Source organism: Mauremys reevesii, linkage group 3 (assembly GCF_016161935.1).
Source record: "Mauremys reevesii isolate NIE-2019 linkage group 3, ASM1616193v1, whole genome shotgun sequence".
Lineage (NCBI taxonomy): Eukaryota > Metazoa > Chordata > Testudines > Geoemydidae > Mauremys > Mauremys reevesii.
In genome coordinates this window covers 36,791,074-36,814,864 of record NC_052625.1, presented here as the reverse complement: position 1 = coordinate 36,814,864, position 23,791 = coordinate 36,791,074, and the positions used below count along the sequence as shown (strand labels likewise).

Sequence of the window (23,791 nt, the reverse complement as noted above, 5' to 3'; positions counted from 1 at the left end):
TGCGCCGAGGGAAAGGCGTGCCTCTGCCATCGCCAGGCCAGCCAGAACTCCCGGAAGGACGCCACAAAGCCCACATCCTCCAACAAGCTGTTGTTGAAATGCCAGTAGACCTGCCCTGACCTCTCCACGCAGAGAGAGACTGTCACAGTGGCTAGATGGTGATCAGAAAACAGGGCCTGTCAGATGCTGGAGGAGTGGACCCATGAAAGGTGGAAGCATGACAGATATGTGCAGTCCAACCGATGGGCCTACACCTGGACAAAGGTGAACATCGAGACATCGTCTGAATGGTGGTCATGCCAGACGTCCACCAGGTAGTGATGGTCGGTGATCTCCCGGAGGACATCCGTGGCCGCCGGGCACTGTTTGGTCCCTCCAGCACCCGCAGAGCCCCATCCTACAGCCCCAGGTGTTCAATGTTGCAAAGTGGATGGGTGCCATGAGGAGGGCTGGGGGGGATCCTCACCGGCAGAGATGCTCACAGCCCCTATTGGGCTGTGCAGCAAACTGTGACCTATTCCGTAGGTGAGGAAGGAGTCACAGAAGCCGCAGACCTGCTGGTAGGCTGTGGCAGCCTGCTTCCTAGTCCTCTTACCCTCCCCCATAAGGGTCCTCATGGCCCAGAGGATTTGATGGAAATCCCCCCCATCACTGGAGAGTAAGCTGCACCTTATTGCGGGAGCCACGGATGTCTTCTAGAAACTCTCGCAGCTCCTCTCACAGCATATGGCTGGGGGGGTCCACTGGACTCTGGCTTGCCTCCAGTGGGGCCCCTGTCCGAGCCCCGTGGCCTATCAAGATGGGCAGGCAGGGGGTGGACCCCCAACGTGGCACCCAATGGGCTGGCACCACATGGCCCGCCTCAGACTCCGGGTCAATGGGGGGCGGCGGAGGGAAGATAGCAGCCTCTAGTGGGTCGGGACAGGGGAACATAAAGGCTGCTCCCTGGGGGGGGTCATCCTCCGGAAAGGGGAAGGGGGTGGAGACGGCCCCTGGGGTGGCAATAACATCACAGGAGTTGGAGGGGACAGGGACGGGCCTGACTTCAGGGGCAAGGCCAGAATCAGAAATAGGGGCAAGGCCGGAGTCAGGAGTAGAGGCAGAGAAAGGGGTGCTAGTGGAACTGGGGACCTCAGTGGCCAGGCTACTGGGTGGTGGGACCACACAGTTGGGCTCAGGAGTCTGTAGGGTGGGAGGGGGGCCCTCCGTGATGCTAGGCTCATGCTCTAAGGTAGGTGGTATGGCCATGGAGGTGAGCACTGGTGGATGGAATACATCCATGGGCAAGGCAGAAGTCTCGGCATCGGTGACCCTCTTCCTGGTCTTCCGGGGGGCCTCCGCATCAGCTGGAAGGAGCGGAGCTCGAGCCTTTTGCTTGCCCTGCTTCCCCTGCACTAGGGCCCAACCTTCCATGGTATCATCTGGGGGCTGGCTAGCAGGGGTCAGGTCGGGGGGCAGGGGCGATGACTCAGGGACTCGGGGAGGTAACATTGGGTTGGCATGAAGGAGGAAAGTGTCCCCCTGGGGCGGGCCCTCTCCCATGCCCAGTGGTACCCTCGCCGCACCCACCTCCACAGGCCCCGCCAGATTGCAAGCAATGAAGGCAGGGCCTCTCCCACTCATCTGGGCACGCTGGGGGAGGTATCCCTTGGGCCCGAGCGGGAGCAGTGGTGGTTTGAGAAGGAGGAAGGGCAGCTCTGGGTGGTGGGCAGCTCTGGGTGGTGGGCAGCCAGGGGCGCTGGCAATGACAAAGCCAGCACCCTGTCAAGGCTTGGGGGTCCCAGACGCACCTCCATGCTGGGCCAAGGGGCAGGCCCTCCATATGTGCCCCATCGCCCGGCTGAGGTAGCACCGGGCATCCCCTGTTGAATAATGCACCCAGTAGCGGGCCCCCTGGTAGGGGACCAGGAGGGACCCCTCGAGCGCCTCTTCATCACACGCCACCTGCTGACAAAATGAGAAGATGTGACAGAGGGCGGGGTCTTTGCAGCCCAGCAGGACAGGGCTAACAATGGAGATGGGTTTCCCTAGGGTAGAGAGGGCAGGCAGCAGGGCAGCATTGGGGAGGAAAGGAGGTTAGGACCACACGGACACCCAGGTCCTCTAGCGGCTCCAGGGGGGATGAACACCCCCCAACCACCAGGCCCTTCTCCATCACCTCCTGGGTGGTGGCCTCCGATGCTAGGAAGAAGATGACCTTGCCGTACATTTTGGATGCTGCTATGATGGCCGTGGGTCCCACCACCCTCTGGGGTCCCACCACCCTCTCCAACACCCGCATGTAGGCTTCCATGTAGGGCGAGGCGGGCACCAGGAGGCAACGGATGCTGTGCTTCCTGGTCATGGTGGGGAAGGGGCCCCGGACGATATAGATCAGGGGTCAGCAACCGTTCAGAAGTGCTGTGCCAAGTCTTCATTTATTCACTCTGATTTAAGGTTTTGCGGGCCAGTAATACATTTTAACCATTTTAGAAGGTCTCTTTATAGAAAGTCTATAATATATAACTAAACTATTGTTGTATGTAAAGTAAATAAGGTTTTTAAAAAGTTTAAGAAGCTTCATTTAAAATTAAATTAAAATGCAGAACCCTCAGACCAGTGGCCAGGACCCAGGCAGTGTGAGTGCCACTGAAAATCAGCTTGTGTGCCGCCTTTGGCACCCATGCCATAGGTTGCCTACCCCTGCTATAGATGGTAGCAGAGGTGGCGTTTGGAAGAGATGATGTAGAAGCAGGCAGGGGGGCTGCCGCCACCTGTGCGTATGCCCTGGAGGCGGGGGGAGGGGTACCCGTAGAGCTAGGGGAGGGAGCAACCAGGGCCGGCTTTAGGCCAATTCCCTGGAACAGGGTCCCGCTCCAGGGGTCTTCGGCAGCATTTCGGTAGCGAGGGGTCCTTCAGTGCCGCAAAAGTCTTTTAGGCAGGGCCCTTACCCTTCTTTTTGCCCTGGCCCTTCTCACCGACTGGGGGGGATCCCCCAGAGTTGGAGGGGGCGAAGGACGTGGCAACTGCAGAGATTACCCGGTGCCCACCGCTGTCGGCACCCCAGCAGGGGCGGTAGCAGGTGGTTCGGCAGCTGGGGTTGAGGTGGAAGCCTGAGCGGTCGCGGGGGGGGGGCAGGCGGAGGAGGGGCAGCGGGGTCTGCCTGAGGGGTCCCACCTGCCTTGTCCCCTGCCATAATGAGAGCAGGGGGGAGGACAAACACCAGAGGGAGGAGGGGAAAGGCGGCAACCACTCCTCCCTGCTAGGCTGTAGGCACGGGAGGAGGGCGCCAGGTGGGGAGGGCTGAATGGGAGGGGGCTATCAGGAGGTGCTGGGGGGCGGATCAGTCACCAACTCAGGATGGAATTCCGGCTCCTCTAGTTGCACTAGGGGAATGGGGGATAAAACAGCATGGGGGGTGCAGTGAAACAGGGACAAACTCAAACAGGGGAGGGGCACAAGCGCACAGGAGGGGGCATGGGCACATGAGGGCTAATCAGGGCAAGGGGGCCACAGGGGGAGGGGAACAACCAGGCTAGGATGGGGCAGAAGAACCCAGGGGCTAGCTTCAAGGCTGGGGCAGGGCAAACACACAAAAACTGCAGAGGGAAATGGGCAGGACAGACAAACTGAAGCTAGCGAGGTGAGCTGGGGCAAAGAGGAGGGGCAAAAGGCTATAAGGGGCAAATCGCAAGGGGCAAAGCTGGGGGCGGGTTAGTCCAAGGGGAGGTACATGCGCTTGCACAAAGAGTCAATATGGGCTGGCTGCTGCTTTTGGCCCAAAAGGTGGTGAAAGGGTGAGCAGCCAAGTCCCAGAGGCAGGAGCTGAGGCAGATGGTGAGCAGCTGGGGGGGGCGGGGTGGAGGGGGCAGTGATGGGGGGGGGTTGAGAGGAGGGACACAGATGGACCCGGGGGCAGGCTCCACACCACACCCCGTGTCCCCACAAATGCAGTCTAAACCCCCACCACAACAGTACAGTTCAAAAGTTACTCAGTCCTTGAGGGCCCCCTCCATGGTGGTCTGTAGAGTTTCTACGTGATCCCCCACTGATAGATGGTCTTCTCCTCCCTGAGGCTCCAGCAGCTCCTAGGCAGCAAACACAGCAGCAGCTCTAGGCGGCAGTCTAGTGGCCAGCAGGAAGGACCCCTCTCCAGTGGTGGCGGGGGTGGTGCCCACAGCAGCAGAACAGCTGGGGTTGGGGTCCCTCACTCCCCTCCTCTGGAGGGCAGGCCAGCAGCCCCCCGGGGCTACAGCAGGAGCAGCACCAGCAACCAAGGGTTGGGGGGGGGGGGTCCACCAGTCAGCAAGCAAGCAAGTAGCAAAGAAGGGATGTGTGTGTCTGGCCCAGCCAAGGGAGCAGCCCCTTTCTCTTTCCTCTCTCCAGGCCAGAGGGTAGCAGGAGAGTGATTAAGGGGAGAGACAGTAGCCTCAAACAACTTTTCCCTGGGTAAGGTAACAGGGGCAGTTACAGAACAAGCAAGAACTTGCTGGAACCAATTAAGGCAGGCAGGCTAAGTAGGACACCAGGAGCCAATTAAGAAGCTCCTAGAATCAATTAGGACAGGCTGGCTAATCAGGGCACCTGGGTTTAAAAAGGACCTCACCTCAATCAGTGAGGTATATGTGCAAGGAAGTGGGAGCAAGAGGCACTAGTAGCTGAGAGTGAGTAGGTGTACTGCTGGAGGACTGAGGAGTACAAGCATTATCAGATACTAGGAGGAAGGTCCTGTGGTGAGACTAAAGAAGGTGTTGGGAGAAGGCCATGGGGAAGTAGCTGAAGGAGTTGTAGCTATCAGACAGCTGTTACAGGATACATTCTAGATAGCTGTAATCTACAGGGCCCTGGGCTGGAACTTGGAGTAAAAGGTGGGCCTGGGTGTCCCCGCAAAACTCTCAACTCCTGATCCAACACAGGAGGAGTTGACCTGGACTGTGGGTTCCACTAGAGGGGAAGGTCTCCGGTCTGTTTCCCTGACCCACTAGATGGATCAGCAGAGACTGCAGGGATTGTTCTTCTTCCTTTTTCCCCATGCTGACCAGTGATGAGGTTAACTGGGTGAACAGCAGGTTTGAGCCATGAAAGTGGCCAAACTGAAAGCTGCTGTGTATCTCTGAGGTGAGCAAATCTGCTAATAAGTGCAGGCCTCACCAAGGCAGAGGAGGAACTTTGTTTCCATATATATATATCTTTATGTAGCCCCCCCCCGTTCTGCCTTTCTTCTGTGTGACTGTATTCTAAACGGTCATCTAGTTAGTATATTGTTTTCATGATAATGCTATTTACTGGCATTTAACCTGTACTTTCAACAATACAATGAATAAAAAGTGAATGATTGTCTTCTTTCTAGCACTGCTAAAACACACATACACAATTTATATATTTAAATAGAGCTAAGCAAAGATCTAGATGTTTGAAATGCATGAGTTGATTATTGGCTAAGCTATTAGAATATAGTTTGCTCTACAAAATAACCTTTGGCTGATTGAGAAAGTAGTTCCCTTTGTCACTCAAGCCTGAAGAACTCTATCTTATCAACCAATCACCAGAGCTTTGTGGTGGGAGTAACATACCGAGAGTGCATGCTGCATACTTCTGTACCAACTCATTAGCTTCCTCAAAAGTCTCATACCGGTGAACCATGGAGCTGCTTGTAAATGTAAGAAAATGGATAGAAGAAAACAAAGCTGCTTTTTTGCCCCCAGTGTGCAATAAGCTTATGTAAGTAAATGAAGATCTTGTTTTACCTTGCATATTCTCAGAGATAAAAGTAAACTGCTGTAAATTTCATGCAAATGGCAAAGATTAATAAGTATGGATAAAATTGTTCTTCAGGTCTGGCCACAGACTCTTTTTAAAAGACAAAGTGCTTGAAAACTGTTCAATGATTTAAAATAGATGGACTGCTGTGTTAAGCACACTGCAATCTATGGCCCTGACCCAAAATTAATTGAAGTCAAAAGCAGTCTTTCTACTGACTTCAGTGGGCTTTGGATTAGGCCTTATGGGAGGGAAAAATCTCATAAGGTAGTTTCATAATTCATGAGTGTGATCCTAACAAATTGCCACTACTTTCCCCCATACTTTGTGTTTCCAGACTTGGTGGTGAAAGCCATCCCAGCCATGAGAGAGGGGCCACTCCAACTCCAGAAGTAAGGGATGACTCCATTATTACAATCAAAGAATAGCAGAAGGAGTAATCCATGAGACAAGGGGGCAGGGAAGAAGAGGGATGATTACCATAGCTGGGGGCTCTGCAAACTGCTCTGGCCTATTCAGTTTCCTGTCTGTGACTCAGGCTGTGTCTACACTAGCACTTTTGCCAGTATAACTTATGTTGCTCAGAGAGGTGTTTTTTCACACCCCTGAGCGACATAAGTTTCAGTGACAAAAGCCCCACTGTGGACGCTTGCAGTGTGGCTGGGCCAGGGTCCAGAATTTGGCACCTTCTTCCAATCACAGTAATTATTTCTTTTGTCAGTGGAATAAGGCATAATGTGTCTTCTTCAAAACCTGCAGTACATGAATAAGAAAAGAACAGCTTCCTTGATAAGTTTCTATTTCCTAACCCTCTTCATGATATTTTTATATTATAATCCAGTTTTCACATTATATTATGTTCCTTTTATTTTCTGTGATATTTGTTTTAATCAAAAGAAAATTGTAAAAGAACAAAACTTCCAGGAACCGCTTCTTTTTTTTTTCCTACCCCCAAAGGATTCCCTTTAATTGAAAGTTGAATAGCCAGTTCTGACAGTTAAGGAATGTTAACGCTTTTCATCACTGTGTGTAAATGCTTAGTTTTCTGAATAACTATTCCAAGATACTGTCCAGATTTCACTGAGGATCGCTATGCACATTCCCCCGTCTATTGAAAGTACTATTCTATGTTCTATTGTAGACAGAAAGAAAGACAAAATGCTAGGCCTGAGTGGATCTCATTGAATGAAAGAGCACAAAAACGTGTCTTCTGTTTGTGATTTCTTTCATCTGATAATTAGTTGAAATATTTCAGAATGAATTTTGCTATACTTTTGCAAGGTGTCTTCATTTCTAAGCTTAACAATAGCACTTGAGCTGTGTTGAAGTATTTTGAATACACCTCTATCTTGATATAACGCTGTCCTCGGGAGCCAAAAAAATCTTACCGTGTTATAGGTGAAACTGCGTTATATTGAACTTGATTTGATTGACTGGAGCACACAGCCAGCCCCCCCCCCCCCCGGAGTGCTGCTTTACCGTGTTTATATCGGGTGGTATTATAACTGGGTAGAGGTGTATTCCTCTTCTCTGCTCTTCATCAATAAGAGAGATACTTTGCTGGGTGGTGGATGAAGCTTCCTCTTGTGGAGGCTTAGTCTAGCCCCCTGACCTGCCTGTTCTGGCCAAGGCCATGCTCCTGCTCGCTGCTCTCAGACCCCCCACCCGTGGCCCTGGCTGGTGTGGGGTGGGTGGGTCTGAGAACTTGGTTGGGGTCACCAGATGCGGGGGGGTTGAGAGCTCGGCCCCAGCCAGGGTCAAGCTCTCAGTCCTGGCTGAAGCTCCAAGCCCAGAGCCCTACCCCCATTCTGCCCCCACCCACCCACCCCACCTCTTCTCCCCTGAGGCCCTGCCCCCTGCTCACTCCTTCCCCACCTCCACTGCAGCCCTAACACTGGAAAAGCTCTGTGCCCCCTCCTTGGCCCCAGGGGTATTACCCAAGTCCAGGGTGGGGAGAGATTTTTCCCAGGGGCCCACAAATCTGCCACTGCTCCTCAACCTGTGGTGTAAGATTTGGAGAGGCTTAGCCTTCCCCAGCCTCAATTATGCACTGCCCATGCCCACCCAACGATACCTTATATCCCAGGGATTAGGTCCCTCTTCTAGAAAGTGGGAGTACTGGGTTCAACTCCCTGATCCAAATTAGGAAGTGAAGGAATTTGAACCTGCATCTTATACATCCTGTGCCAGGCTCTGACCATTTAAATATAAGGGTTGCTCCAGCTGTACTTTTGATTTGATCTGTTGGAGTGCACAGAATGCAAATATGCCTACCAGATTAGTCTCTGCAGTTGAAATAAGCTAAATGCCACCAGGGCTTAAGCAGCTCAGTGGCATCTGGACTTAAGTGGCTTTGCTGAAATGTAGGTGGAGTTTAAGGACAAGACTGGCTCCTCCGTGCCCTTTAAATCATTGGTGCTTTGCAATGAAATGAAATACAGTGAAACCCCGCTATAACGCAATGTTTGGGGTCCAAAAAATTTCATCGCGATAAGTGTGGGGTCGCAGTATAGCGGGGTTTCAAGCCGGTCAGTTTAAGTCAGTGGTCCCCAACGCGGTGTATTGATGTGCGCCTAGTGCCCAGCAGGGAAGAGAAGCCGCGGCCCGCGTCTGCCGGGGACAGAGAACTCCGAGGCTGCAGGCGCTGGTGCTCTCTGTCCCCGGCAGGTGCAGGGCCGCAGCTTCTCTTGAAGCCGGAGAGAAGCTGCGGCCCCGCGCCTGCCAGGGACAGAGCAGGCGCGGGGCCGCAGCTTCTCTCCCCTGCTGAGCACTACGCAGGGGCACATCAATGTCCCGATGGGCACCATGGCTTTGGGGACCACTGGTATTAGGCCTTAATGGGGAGCCAACTTATGATCGCGTTATATGTGATTTCGCGTTATGGCGGGGTGCGTTTATTGCGAAGTTTCTAAAAAGATTAACTACCCTCAGAATTCAGTCATGATGCTCTCACATGCTAACAATATTCTTCCATCTTTTATTTTATAGCCCAGCCCATTCTTTGAATCTTAATATTTCACGAGTTGTCAGCTATGCTACTTACAGCTCTGTCACCACTGCAGTCCTTTGTGCCCTGCAACAAGCAGAATGTTACTATAAGTTCACCAGTGCAAAAAAAGAAATACCTTGGAAATGAACATTAAATCTGCATGATGCAAGCGCTTATGATTTTGGATCCTTATTTTGTGATGCTGCCATAAGCTGAATATTATAGAGTGTACAGCCTCCTGCTGTGGAAATAGTTGATTTGAATATTGTAATTTTATCATTTAATTTGTGTAGCTTTTATTTAAACAAAGGTAGTTATTGTTATTTAGCACTGTTGTATATTAGGGCCCTATGTTTCATATCACCAAAATGCTCCTTGCGAAAACAAAACCACAAAACAAAACGTGCATGTTCAACATCTCAGAAACTCTCCCAACATGACTCTGTTGAAGATGGCCGAGTGTATAGGCATTGTTACAACACACTAAGCACTGAGGCCCAGATTCAGTGTGAAGATATTGCTTCTCTATTTCTGTTAGCTCTGCATCCCCCTGCTCTCATCCCGGAGTTGCATTCCATGGTAGTGTTGCTCCATTGCTACTGGACTACCAAGGATTTCCCAGCATCCCTTCAATAGGGGTCTCTGTTGTGTAAGATACTATCTGGGAAAGGTAATACCTCTGACTGCTGACCTGAGGGAAGGGTGAGATCCACACATAGGGGGTCCCTTCTGCACATGGAACTTGGAGGTACAGTCTGGCCTGAAGTGAGCTGCCTAAAGGCTAATTTTGGCTTTCGGAGTAGTAGAATTGAGAGGAAAAGTGCTCATCAGAATTCACAAGTATGGCAGAATTAGACAGAGGGCCTGATTCTCCTCTCACTTCCTCCACTTTAAAATCAGGGGCAACTTTGGTGAACTCATTCCTGTGACACCATTGTAGGAGTGGTGTAAGTGAGAGAGGATTCAGGCCCAACATTCTTAACATCAATAGCTTTCAGTAACTTTACTAGCTGTGAAGCATTACATTTTACTTACAAACTTCTAGTCTTATCAGATGATATTCCAATGATGATAATACTTAGCTCTTAGAAACACTTTTCATCTTTAGATCTCAAAGTGTGTTACAAAACCCAGGTCTCCTGAGGGCTTACTCACTGGGCCCTATTGCCTAAACTATTTAACAAATTAGAAGTATTTTACAGCCAATAACTAAATCCTCCGATGAAATATAGAAATGCAAAATATTCTTACTGATCTCTTTAAATATTTTTCCAGGCACTGTCAGAAGCTGAATGTGATGTTTGTTGGAGGACCAAACCAAAGGAAGGATTATCATATTGAAGAAGGAGAAGAGGTAACATACAGGACATTTCTGTTTTACTGCTTTTATAGATCTCTGATATTAAGAAATTTAACTACTGTATAAGTGACACCTGCAAATTAGTAATGTCCTGCTTAATTCTATTAAACTGATTAGATGTCGGCAGAGAAAATTGACAGAACAAGCAGTTTCATCAAAATACTTTTATGATATTGGGTCAATTTCATCAGAATTTTGTTTAGGAAAAGAATGGAAAAAAAGTTCTAACAATGTCAGAATGTCCCATTGCAATATTTTCAGAATGAAACTTTTTGGTTTTTCATGTTTTAAATTGTTTGTTTTGAATTTTGTTTTATAGATTATAATATAATATAACAACACTTTTAAAAATATCAAAATCTAAATGAAACATTTTTATCTACCTAAATGGAATTTGCCCCTCAATTTTCCTTTGTGGAGAATTTAAAATTTTTGGTTTGCATTCCGTTTCAGAATGGAAAAAAAAATCAACATCTGGAAATCCTTCATGAAATGGAATTTCCATCCTTTGCACAGCTCTAGTATTTATGTAATTAGGTTCTGCCTTCTACTGACAGAAAGCATGCTTTGCACCTTGAGTAGCCATTTGCCCATGTGTGGAGTGCAAAGAGACCAAATCAAATCAAAATGGCAACATCTTACACCCAAATTTGCACGGCTGCAAGCCTGGGATTTTCAACTAAACACAAATGGGCTAGATACAAAACTCCCATTACATTTCAATGGAATTTGACCACCTAATTCCCATAGTATAATGAAACATTGAAAATGACAGCCTAAATGACTTCAAGGCAGTACAGAATTTAGACGTAGCATTTTTTTAAAGACTCTGGGGATTTATATACTTACTATGGAAACAATTAATATAATCATATCTTAGGTGATTTTATATTGTAATAGTAATATAGCTTAATTGTACCTGAGGTGAAAAGCAGCTGTTAAATATTTATAAGCAAATACTGCTGGGGAAACTGAGTGCATTTTTGTCTAAGAAATAAGATCCTGGTGAAAGAGATAATCACAACTATAAGATGTCAAGTTACAAAACATTTGAAGGAACCTCCAATCGCTATTCTGATGTTATACTACATTATTATTACGTATTATCGATAGGGTTGGGTGAAGCTAAAGGAGTTAAGGTTTGGCAAAGCACTGGCGCTATTGTGGTGGACATAAGCACTGGTGCTGGGGGTGCTACCACACCCCCTGGCTTGAAGTGGTTTCCAACATATACAGTGTTTACAGTTTGGTTCAATGACTGTTGGTACCCCTACTATACAAATTGTTCCAGCATCCCTGGTGATGGGGTTGCAAAATTAAAACTAATGACCACAAACCACCCAAACAGGTGAAAACTAGGGGTGTGCAGTGGCGGGGGGGTGAAATATTTCTGTATTGAAGCAGGTGAGTAGCCCATTCCATGATGTAATCTACTTCTCTTGTGGAGTGTCTTTGTTTAGTGATGGTGGTTTGAAGTGTGTTCAGGTCTATATCCTGGACTTCCTCCTCCGAGCATATTCTGTGGTATCTGAGTGCTGGCTTTAGATAACAGATTTCTGGGTGTGTTTGGAGGGGTTACTCGATCTATGAAGGTAGGTGTGGTGATCATTTGTTTCTTATATATAGTTGTCTGTAGCATTCCGTTGTTGAAGTTGATCCTGGTGTCCAGGAAGTTGATGCTAGTGTGAGAGTGTTCTAAATAGTTTAATGGACAGGTGGTGGTGGTTGAAGCTATGGTGGAAATTCATACCCCTTGTTGTCACCTACCTCCCCACACTGGAACCCATACGAGGTATCATCCAACAACTATAACCCATTACTCAATGGGGACCCCATCCTGAAAGAAATCTTTCTTGAACCCCCTCTTCTGGCCTTCAAACAACCACCCAAGCTCACTGTGAGAAGCAAGCTCCCCATAGACCAGGACACAACAACTCAAAGTGGCACCAGACCATGCCAGAACAACAAATGCAAAACCTGCAGACATGTCTCCACTGCTACAGTGATCAACACCACCCACAACACACCTTTCAAGATCCATGCGTCCTGCACATGCCTATCACAACATGTGGTGTAACTCATCTAGTGCACTAATGCCCAAATAATAGCTATGTGGGTAAAAGCAGACAATCACTATGCTCTTGAATGAACTCACACAGGAAATGATAAAAAAACAAAACCACCACATCACCTGTGGATGAACACTTTTCACGAAGTGATCACTCCATATCTGACCTATCAGTCCTCATCCTCAAAGGAAACCCGCACAAAAAATGACCTTGAGCTTAAATTAATAATTTTGCTAGACACTAAAAGTCATGGACAGAACAGAGACACTGGATTTATGGCTTATTACAACAATCTATAACCCACTAATAACCCTCTCCCACCTTGCATTTCCCCCTATGACTAGAGGGGTGTTAATGGTCCACTTTACTTGAATGGTCCCTGGAAATATGTGTTATCTACTTATGCTAAACACTTTGTTCACCTTGTATTTAGCTGTGACACTCTGAGCCCTGGTCTACACCACAGAGTTAGGTTGACGTAAGCTGCCTTGCATCAACCTACCTCTTTAAGCATCTACACTAAAACGTTGCTCCCGACGATGTAACTCTCTCTATGCCAGGGGTCGGCAGCCTTTCAGAAGTGGTGTGCCGAGTCTTCCTTTATGCACTCTAATTTAAGGTTTCATACATTTTAGCGTTTTTAGAAGGTCTCTTTTTACAAGTCTATAATATATAACTAAACTATTGTTGTATGTAAAGTAAATAACAGTTTTAAAATGTTTAAGAAGCTTCATTTAAAATTAAATTAATGCAGAGCCCCCCAGACTGGTGGCCAGGACCCGGGCACTGTGAGTGCCACTGAAAATCAGCTCGTGTGCTGACTTTGGCAAACGTGCCATAGGTTGCCTACCCCTGCCCAGTGCCGACTTAATAACTCCACCTCTGTGAGAGGTGTAGTGCTTAGGTTGATGTATTTTGTTTGATGCATTGTCAGTGTAGACACTGCATTGCTTACATCAACTGTTGCTGGCTTTCTGAAGCCATCCCACTGTGCCCCACACTGACAGTTCAATTGGGGCAAGTGCTCCTGGTGAGGATGTGTAATGCCAGCACAAGCAGCACAGTGTGGACCTGCAAAAGCAATTTAATTACTGAGGTGGCTGTATGTCAATGTAACTTAGGTTGACATAATTTTGTAGTGTAGACATACCCTAAGTTTCCCTGCCCTGAAGAGCTCTGCGTAAGCTCGAAATCTTGTCTCTCACCAAGAGAAGGTGGTCTAATAAAAGATACTACCTCACCCACCTTGTCTCTTGTTTTCTGTTTTTTGTTATTGAGCTGGAAAGAAGGAAAGAAACAAAATTGAACACTAGTTGTCACTCTAAGCCCATCTTTCCTGTCTTCATACCCATCTGTCTGTATTCTCAAGCTGCATATGATGGACTTGGCTTTTACAAATTGCTGAAATAGAAATGACAGGAATTAATTAATTTCCGCCAGGAAATTCAAGAGGACAACAAATAAAGCTGAGAAAGGCAGTAAGAGGTTTAGCCTTTTCATGCATGAACTGCTCTCTGTCTCCAACCTTTCCAGTCTTAATGCTGAATCCCATCTGTTTGCACTGAATGCACTTTTCAAGTTCCGAGACTAGTTACCTGGAAAGGTTCCTATGGTAATTAACATGGAGTTCCTTGAAAAATAGCAAATATTTTTTCATTCCCTAACTGTACACATTATGACAACACAGATAAAAAGCAATCAAATCTCTTTTACAGCAGCTGCCTATTAAATGTGGTTTCAGACTACATCTACAAATCAGTGCCGTGGAATTCTGAATCTCTGCTACCTGCTTTATTCTATATCACTACTTGGGTGCACACTTCCTGGGCCTAGGGCCCCAGGTGATGGTGAGGATGACAAGCTCCCTCCCTTGCCTCCCCAAGTGAAACAGGGCCTAGCCAAAAAATGCAGCAGTACTGCACAGAGCAGTAGGCTCTCTGGAAAGCCTCAGCCCCCCTCCGTTTTGGAAATGAAGTGCCACCTATTTCCTTTTGAAGAGCCAATCAAACCCTTGTCCCCATGAGGTGAGAGATTGTGCAGCTGGGCAAAACTGCAGTGGCAGAAGGCATCCATCACCACCTCAGCAGTGACTCAGTATCAAGAGTACTGCTCTTCATTGTACTCTAATGACTTTTTAATATCTGGTGATATCACCTATGTTTGGACTGCGATAGATGAGGGTGGAGCAGAATTAAGGAGAGGAGGTAAGTCTTGGATACTCCAGAAAGCTCAAGGGAACTAGGCCAAAACCAAACTGCCACTCTCAAGGGGTTATTGATTAATTTTCAGAAATGCTTTGCACCTGCAGCTCTCAATAGAGACATTGGGTATTCAACACTTCTGCAATATAAAGCCATATGGTCAAGATAAAAGGCCACTTCTGAATTCATGATAACTCTGGGAGGGGGTGAGGTAAGAGGTGAGGATTAATAGGAAAGCAGGGAAGTTTTGCAATAACAGGAATGGGATAGCGTCAGATAGTAAATAAGAAAGAGCTCAAAGAAAAAACAGAAGGGTGGGAGAAGAAGATGTGTAAACCAAATTAAATAAGAGTACAAAAATTAGAAGACATTAAACAACCCAAGCCTACCCTTGTTTCCGTCTCTTCTCTTGCCTGTACATTCTAGACCAGGGGTAGGCAACCTATGGCATGGGTGCAGAAGGCGGCACTCGAGCTGATTTTCAGTGGCACTCACACTGCCCAGGTCCTGGCCACTGGTCCGGGGCGGCTCTGAATTTTAATTTAATTTTAAATTAAGCTTCTTAAACTTTGAAAACCCTTATTTACTTTACATACAACCATAGTTTAGTTATATATATTATAGACTTGTAGAAAGAGACCTTCTTAAAATGTATTACTGGCACACGAAACCTTAAATTAGAGTGAATAAATGAAGACTCGGCACAGCACTTCTGAAAGGTTGCCGACCCCTGTTCTAGACCATATGTTCTTTGGAGCAGGGATCTGTCTATGGCCCTTAGCAGTTTGGGGGACACAATATAATTGATAAAAAATTAAAAGAAAAGCTAACACAGTAAACACAATAGCCTGATTTCCTTTGTCTCCTGCATGTTACTGAGACTGGACATCAGATTCTCTCTCAAAACAGACAAAGAGGCAGATGCTATGTTCCAAGGCTAGGTACTGAACAGATGCTCTGTCCATACGCTCACTGCAACCACACCCGCCTACTAGAACCAGACTGCTTACACTGCCAAAGGATTTTCTGTGGCTGTCTAGGAAGGGTTGGATTTGCCCCAAAGTAGGGAGAGGTTCTACCAGCACATGGATGACAGTGTTTCAGCAAAGGACAATAGTCCTATATTTATTACTAGCTATTCCTATGACTGTTGAAATGGAAGGGTCATGGGCTGTAACCAGGGCCAGCTCTAGGCCCTGGGCTCTCCCCCTGCAACCTCCTACCATCCCAGCCCTGGGCTCTTCCCCACACACCCCCCATGCTGCCCCAGCTCTGGGCTCTCCCCGCCGCCCACCTGCACCCTCCTTCCACCGCAGCCCTGGATCACTGGTAACTTCCTCCCAGGGTGGGTCATTCAGCAGGAATTTTGGATGTGCACAGAACACAGACAGGATTGGTTCCCATATGGTTACAGAGCTGCAGTAAAGTGGAACAATTTTCAGCTTGTGTGATTGGAGGCTATCTGGATGCATATTATAAGACTGTCCTCCATAAATGAAGAAAAGTTGAGGTGCCTTTATTATTCTTTTGTTCCACTCTTTCTTTCTATGGGGAATTTGCCAATTCAATATCGCTGTCTTCCTTTTAAACAAATAAAACTAAAAAAAAAAAAGACAATGGCTGTTGAAAATAGCAATTCCAGTCCTAAAAACCACTGGGAAGCATTTCTTGTTCAATTTTATCCTACTTTTTCTACAGCAAATTACAGTGGATCAGTATATTTGCTTTTGGAGAAATGAAGTAACAGCTGCCCAAATTGAGCTTGAGCACTCCTGAATTTTGAGGTGTTCAAATCTGGAAGGCAGGTGCTAGATTCCCTTTCTGAATATTAGCTAAATCTGGAAAGGAAAAGTCAATTTCTGCTTCCATGGCTCAGGAGTGGAAATCCTCTTAAGTGCGTGGTACTGTATCTAAAGCTGCTCAGGTCCAGAGCCTCCCCTCCCCTACTTTTCATTTTAAATTCTAGTGGGATCCACATACCTCCCTTGCTGGGCTTCAGATAGAGAGGGGCACTGTCCATTTAGTCCACCCAATTCCTTCTCTGCGGGTTGCAAGGTGAGGTCACACCAGTATCCCTAATCCAGTCTGGGGATGTCTTCTGAAGGGGATATTTGGCCCAAAGTCTTTTACTCTTTGAGCACACTTGTTCCCCATTCACAGTGCCACGCCACCCCGCTCTAGCAGTGAGCTCTTCATTCACAGCAAGCTGCAGCATGAGGTTTCAGCTACCATACTCCCTCCCTTTCCTGTTGATAGCGGCCAAGGGAATGCTGGGAAATGTAGTTCTTTCCCTGCTCCAGGGATGGCTCTATAGGCAGGGAGCTAGCCAAGGAACTACAGCTCCCAGGCTTATCCCTGCCAGCTGCCTCCCCTGCAAATAGGCTGCCCCAAGCAGCTGCTTGCTTTGCTGGTGCCTAGAGCTGCCCCTGGCTGTAACTCAATGAGCCATTAAACAGATGACAGTTGTCTTGATAAAGTTCAGAATCTATAGTTAGCACAGTAATGAACTGGATAATTACTTCCACATGTGCACCTCAAAATATCAAATGATTTTAGGTGAATGAAAAGTTCATATTTTTTTCTTTAAAAAGACATTAATTTTCCTGAAAACCATTTCAAAGAATAAATCCAACTTGCTGTGAAAAGCATTGTTATAATATAGATGCAGAAATATTTGAATTGGGTATAATGAAAAAAAACCAAAGAAATCCACACCAACACCACACACCACTATTTGCAAAACAACTCTTAACAACACAGCAATGAATTCAGAGTTAAGGTTCCTCGGTATTCGATTAGGGCCCTGTACCATATAATTCAATGGGCTTTTTCCATTGACTTGAATGGGAGCAGGATCACAAGCAATCAAATATTCAATACAGGAAAGATTCCATGATTACTCCTGGTCACGACAGGGTGAAATTCAGCCCTGTGCTGAAGGCCAGCACAAGCCCTATGCACCCACAAAATAGGGCTGAAGAGGTGCACAGGCCTTGAGCTGGCCCTCTGCATAGGGTTGCTAGGAGTCTGGTTTCCAACCGGAATGCCCGGTCAAAAAGACCCTGGCGGTTCTGGTCAGTACTGCTGACCGGGACATTAAAAGTCCAGTTGGCGGCGCAGCGGGGCTAAGGCAGGCCCTTTGCCTGCTCTGGCTCTGCGCAGCTCCCTGGAAGCGGCTGGTACGTCTGGCCCTTAAGCGCAGGGGCGATCAGGGAAGCTCTGCATGCTGCTCCTGCCCCCAGCACCAGCTCCGCAGCTCCCATTGGCTGGAAACTGCTGCCAATGGGAGCTGTGGGGGTGGTGCCTGCAGGTATGGGCAGCACGCACCATGCAGAGCCACCTAGCTGCTTCTCCACCTAGGAGCCAGACATGCCAGCTGCTTCCAGGAGCAGTGCGGAGCCAGGGCAGGCAGGGAGCCTGCCTTAGCCCTGCTGCACCACTGACTAGGAGCTGCCTGAGGTGAGCACTGCCCAGCCGGAACCCACACCCTGCCCCAGGTTGGAACCCCCTCCAGCACCCTCCCTCCCAGAGCCTGTACCCTGCACCCCCTCCCATACCCCAGCCCCCTGCCCAAGGTCAGAACTCCCCTCCCACCCCCAAACTCCCTCCCAGAGCCCACACCCCATACCCCAATCCCCTACCCCTGCCTTGAGCCCCCTCCCAGAGCCCTCACCACATAAACTCTACCCCAGCCCTGACCCCCACACATCCAAACTATGTCCACAGTATGATGAATCCAGAGATATTATTGAATATTTCATCACCTTTGAGAGACTGTGCACCCTCCATGCAATCCCTGAAGATCAAAAGATGACCACAATGACTGGCAGAGCTCTGGATATATTCAATAAGATGCCTATTGATGATGCTTCAAACTATGGTAAATTTAAGGAACTGGTTTTGAAACAGTTTCAGGTTATACCTGAAAACTACAGGGTTAAATTCAGGAAACTTAAGAGGGGATCTGGATTGAGTAATGTGGCTTATGTAAATGAAATGTGAAATTTGGTAGATAAGTGGGTGAGGGGAGAAAGGCATTACAAGCTTTGAAGGAATGTGTGATTTGGTTACTCAGGAACAATTCCTGAATATGTGCCATGATGATGTAAAACAGTATTTGTGGGACAAAAAGGTAAATACAGTGGGTGAATTAGCTGGGTTTGCAGACTCTTATGAGCAAGCACAAGCTGCAATTAAACATAAACCACTGGCAGAGGGGTACAGGGTTGAGCGAAAACAAACTCACTGTTTTAACCCTGGGAAAAAGGAGGCTGGGCATTCACCTCCCCGTTCCCCTGTTACTTGTCCCAAATTTCCTGTACAAGCAGAGGAGCCCAAGAGGTATCATTGTAAGTCCACTGAGCACCTGAGGAACAAGCGTTCCTTGCCGAGTGGAAACAGGCAGCAAGTAACACATGAAGCTGCTACTTCTCAGAGCGAGGCTGCAGCCTCTTTCCACACAGGATTTGTAAAGCTTGCTTCTGCACAACCAAGCAGTGAGCATATGCATGCCATTAAACTGAATTCTACATTACTCATTTAGTTGAGAGATACAGGGGTTGAAATTTCCGTGGTCAGGAGGGACCTGATCCAGGAGAAGGATTTGTTGCCAGGGAAAATGGCAGAATTAGAACTGGTGGGAGGTTACAAAGTCCTTGCACCTTTAGCTAAAGTACACATGCAAACTAGTAATTTGCAGGCTGAGCTGACTGTTGCAACAGTGGCCCACAATTTTGCACCTTTTCTACTAGGGAATGATTTCTTTAATGTGGCAGAATCTGTCCCAGCGTTGGTTAGCAGTGAGAAGGAATCTTGTGCTAAAAGCCCTGGAAGGGAGGGTGAAGTCACATGGACTGCTGGGGGGGAATAGGAGGGTGTCTCTTAGGGTACGTCTACACTACAAGACTATTTCGAATCTACTTAACTCGAATTTGTGGAATCGACCTTATGAAGTCGAATTTGTGTATCCACACTAAGGACACTAATTCGACTTTGTGAGTCCACACTAACGGGGCCAGCGTCGACTTTGGAAGCATTGCACTGTGGGAAGCTATCCCACAGTCCCCGCTGCCCATTGGAATGCTGGGTAGAGCCCCCAATGCCTGCTGGGGGAAAAAATGTGTTGAGGGTGGTTTTGGGTAACTGTCGTCATTGAACCGTCAATCACGCCCTCCCTCCCTGAAAGCGCCGGCGGGAAATCTGTTCGCGCCCTTCTCTGGTCGGTTACAGCGCGGACGCCACAGCACTGTGAGCATGGAGCCCGCTGCGATCCTCGCTGCACTTATGGCCGTTGTCAACTCCTCGCACTTTATCGTCCACCTCTTCCACAGTCAGCTGCTGAGAAATCGGGCGAGGAGGCTCCGTCAGCGTGGTGAGGAGAGTGGCGCAGACCTCTCACAAAGCAGGGTACGCCACGCAGTGGAGATCATGGTGGCAATGGGTCAAGTTCATGGTGTGGAACGGCGATTCTGGGCCCGGGAAACAAGCACGGACTGGTGGGACCGCATAGTGCTGCAGGTCTGGGATGAATCACAGTGGCTGCGAAACTTCAGGATGCGTAAGGGCACTTTCCTTGAACTCTGTGACTTGCTGTCCCCTGCCCTGAAGCGCCAGGACACCCGGATGCGAGCAGCCCTGACTGTGCAGAAGTGAGTGGCCATAGCCCTCTGGAAACTTGCAACGCCAGACAGCTACCGGTCAGTAGCGAGCCACTTTGGCGTGGGCAAATCTACCGTAGGGCTTGCTGTGATTCAAGTAGCCCACGCAATTGTTGAGCAACTGCTCTCAAAGGTAGTGACTCTAGGAAACGTCGAGGTCGTCAGAGATGGCTTCGCCGCGATGGGATTCCCAAACTGCGGTGGGGCTATAGATGGGACTCGCATCCCTATACTGGGACCAGCCCACCAGGCCAGCCAGTACATTAACCGAAAGGGCTACTTTTCTATGGTGCTGCAAGCGCTGGTGGACCATAGGGGACGTTTTACCAACATCTACGTCGGGTGGCCGGGCAAGGTTCATGACGCGCGTGTGTTCAGGAACTCTGGTCTGTTTAGACGCCTCCAGGCAGGTAGTTTCTTCCCGGACCACAAAATAATGGTTGGGGATGTGCAGATGCCTACAGTGATCCTCGGGGACCCAGCCTACCCGCTAATGCCCTGGCTCATGAAGCCCTATACAGGCGCCTTGGACAGTGAGAAGGAACTCTTCAACTACCGGCTGAGCAAGTGCAGAATGGTGGTGGAGTGTGCTTTCGGACGTCTCAAGGGGAGATGGCGGAGCTTACTCACTCGCTTGGACCTCAGCGAAAAAAATATCCCCGTTGTTATTGCAGCTTGCTGTGTGCTCCACAATCTCTGTGAGAGCAAGGGGGAGACCTTTATGGCGGGATGGGAGGTTGAGGCAAATCACCTGGCTGCTGATTATGCTCAGCCAGACAGCCGTGCCGATAGAAGATCCCAGCAGGAAGCGCTGTGCATCCGGGAGGCTTTGAAAGCTAGGTTCCTCGGAGAGCAGGGTAACCTATGACTGTCCACTTGATTTACAGAGAAGCTGAACCTGAGCCTGTTTCAGTGACTGTTGACTTCGATCTGCGGTTACATACCCCGTTCTCCAGGTTTCCCCCCTTCCAACACACGTTTTAAAATAAAGTTAATGGAACACTGATTATTAACAAAGTTTTCTTTAATTATGAATTCCTGTTCTAGGGTTGAAACATGGACGCAGACTGTGGTGGGTACGGTGTGCACTGATGTACAGACCGCTTCTACACTAGAGGAATGACAGGCTCCTGCTCCTACAGCAGTCTCTGGGGGGAGGACGGTTGCGGGTGGGTGTGCAGGAAGGGGTGGATTTGCAGGAAGGGGTGAGGGGTGCCGTCTTTGGGACAGAGTTTGGATGCAGGCTCTGGGCTGGGGGTTGGGGCATAGGAAGGGGTGAGGGATGTGTGGGAAGGGTGAGTATGTGTCCGTGGATGAGGGCTCTTGCTGGGGCTCAGGGCATCGGAGAGGCTCGTGGCTAGGGTGGAAGGGCATGGTAAGGGCAGCCTGCCTTGCCATTTGTGGATGGCAGGCGCTAGGACCCTGGGGCAGCATACACCTCACAGAGTGACCCGGGGCAGCATACACCTCCCAGACTGACCCTGGTGCCTAGTGACTGCAGTCTGTGTGTGTCCTGCTGTTGATCCTGCCCCCAAGTCTGTACCCTGGTAATGGAGGCTGTCCTATGCAATTAAAAACCCCTCCCCCCCTTCACACAAAGTCTTCTGACAAGAAAAACGGGACGGAAACAGTGAATAACAACAAACTACTTTTAATACTCAACTACACAGTGGGGGGATGAAACTTGGATTTGGGACTGGGTGATCCAGGAAGGGAAGCACTTCTCAAAATTTATGGCATCAGAGCTGTGTGGTACATGAGCGCTCTGCTGGGGTGCAGTGACAGTTTTCACGGCCCCTAGCGCCCCTCCTTCTTGTTATTTTGGGTGAGGGGGGGACAGGACTTTGTGGTGGGGGATTGCGGTTGCAGATACAGTGCAGGGGGGCTCTCCCCTCCTGCCTGCGGTCCTGCAGAACATCTACAAGGCGCCGGAGCGTGTCCGTTTGCTCCCTCATTAGCCCAAGCAGTGTTTGAGTCGCCTGCTGGTCTTCCTGCCGCCACCTGTCCTCCCGTTCGATGTGTGAGCGCTGGTGCTGACATAGGGTCTCCCTCCACTGTCTCTGCTCGGCCGCCTCGGCTCTGGAGCAGGCCATCAGTTCCGAGAACATGTCGTCCCTAGTCTTTTTCTTTCGCTGCCTAATCTGCGCCAGCCTCTGTGAGGGGGATGGCGGGGCAGTTCGTGAAAGAGCCGCAGTTGTGTGATGGGAAAAAGGAAGTGATTTCCTTGAAAAGATACATGTTTGCGAACACTGAACACAGTCTACTCAGTTTCTGTGAACAAGACCATAGAGGGAACCTAGTCTCACGAGCTCTCAGGACAAGTTCGAGATTTCGGAATACGCTTTCAGTGGCTGCGGTCTTGCACCGGAGATCGGACAAGCGGGGCGGTACAGCTGAATCTGTTTATCAGCCAGGCCTGGTAAGCCCTACACTATAGGCTGCTTAACAGTTAATGGATAGCTGTGCCCTCCCGCAGAAGGCAATCTGGAAAGCATAAAGTCTGACCCTGTTCCAGCCCCTCGCGGCTGTGCCCGGGAAAGATCACTGTATGCTTTTCCTCTGCGGCCTCCAACACGTGGCTGTTAAACGAAGGTCTTTGCTATGCAAAGTAAAAGTCAAGCATTCACAATAGTAACAGTACACTAATTGCCCTACTTAGATGCAGCAGTCGCCGAACCACATTACCCTGAGGCGGGTCACTCGGAGAGAGAGAGAGAGGATGCTGCGAGAATCCCTGCACAGACCAGGACCGTATGCAGCCATGCTGGTGGAGGCAATGATTCCACTTTACGTGAGGATGGCCTGGCGCGGAAGAGTGTGCTTCCACGGAGCACCAAATAAGGCACCTCTCTCCAGGAACCTCCTGTGGAGGCTTTTCGAGCACCTCTACGAGAGCTTCGTGGAAGTGTCCCAAGAGGATTTCTCTTCCATCCCTATATGTGTGGACCTTCTTTTTATATAGTTTTATATGGACAACTTTTTAGCTAGTTTTTATATAGTATATATTCCTGTTTTTTAAGAAATAAATGTTTCCATGTTTATAACACTTACCGACTGATCCTTCCCCTGATTCTGAGTCCGTGTTAACGGCCGGGGAGGGTTGGTAGGGAATCTCTGTGAGGGTGATGAAGAGATCCTGGCTGTCGGGGAAAGCAGTATTGTAAGCGCTGTTGCCTGCGCCGTCCTCCACAAACCCTTCTTCATCTTCCCCATCGGCGAACATCGCCGAGGAACTGCCCGTCGACACTATGCCATCCTCAGAGTCCACGGTCACTGGTGGGGCAGTGGTGGCAGACCCACCTAGAATGGCATGCAGTGCCTCGTAGAAGCGGCATGTCTGGGGCTGGGCTCCGGAGTGTCCGTTTGCCGCTCTGACTTTTTGGTAGCCTTGTCTCAGGTCCTTGATTTTCACGCGGCACTGCGTTGTATCCTGGCTGTATCCTCTGAGTGCCATGGCTTTGGAGACCTTCTCGTAGGTCTTTGCATTCCGTTTGTTGGAGCGCAGCTCCGAAAGCACAGACTCATCGCCCCACACAGCGATCAGATCCAGGACTTCCCGGTCTGTCCATGCTGGGGACCTCTTTCTATTCTGGGATTGCATGGACTCCTCTGCTGGAGAGCTCTGCATCATTGCAGGTGCTGCTGAGCTCGCCCCGATGTCCAACCAGGAATTGAGATTCAAACTGGCCAGACAGGAAAAGGAATTCAAATTTTCCTGGGTCGTTTCCTGTGTTGCTGGTCAGAGAATCCAAGCTTGGACTGCTGTCCAGAGCGTC

The 23,791-nt window shown here is 48.9% G+C and overlaps 1 protein-coding gene across 7 annotated transcripts in view; it reads left to right on the top strand.

The window, feature by feature from the left end:
- Nucleotides 1-4,585: 4,585 nt before the first annotated feature.
- HAAO (3-hydroxyanthranilate 3,4-dioxygenase) overlaps nucleotides 4,586-23,791 on the top strand; it is an 87,476-nt gene continuing 68,270 nt past the window's right edge. For 3 of the 7 annotated variants that reach the window (XM_039532802.1, XM_039532797.1, XM_039532803.1), the window contains exons 1-3: nucleotides 4,611-4,643; nucleotides 5,495-5,700; nucleotides 10,004-10,082. In XM_039532802.1, coding sequence (XP_039388736.1) covers nucleotides 5,621-5,700; nucleotides 10,004-10,082 — 159 coding nt within the window. In that variant the 5' untranslated portion in view covers nucleotides 4,611-4,643; nucleotides 5,495-5,620. Of the gene's footprint in view, nucleotides 4,648-4,692; nucleotides 4,713-5,494; nucleotides 5,701-10,003; nucleotides 10,083-23,791 lie in introns of those variants that run through there. The other 4 variants (XM_039532800.1, XM_039532799.1, XM_039532801.1 and 1 more) reach the window with 4 other exon arrangements.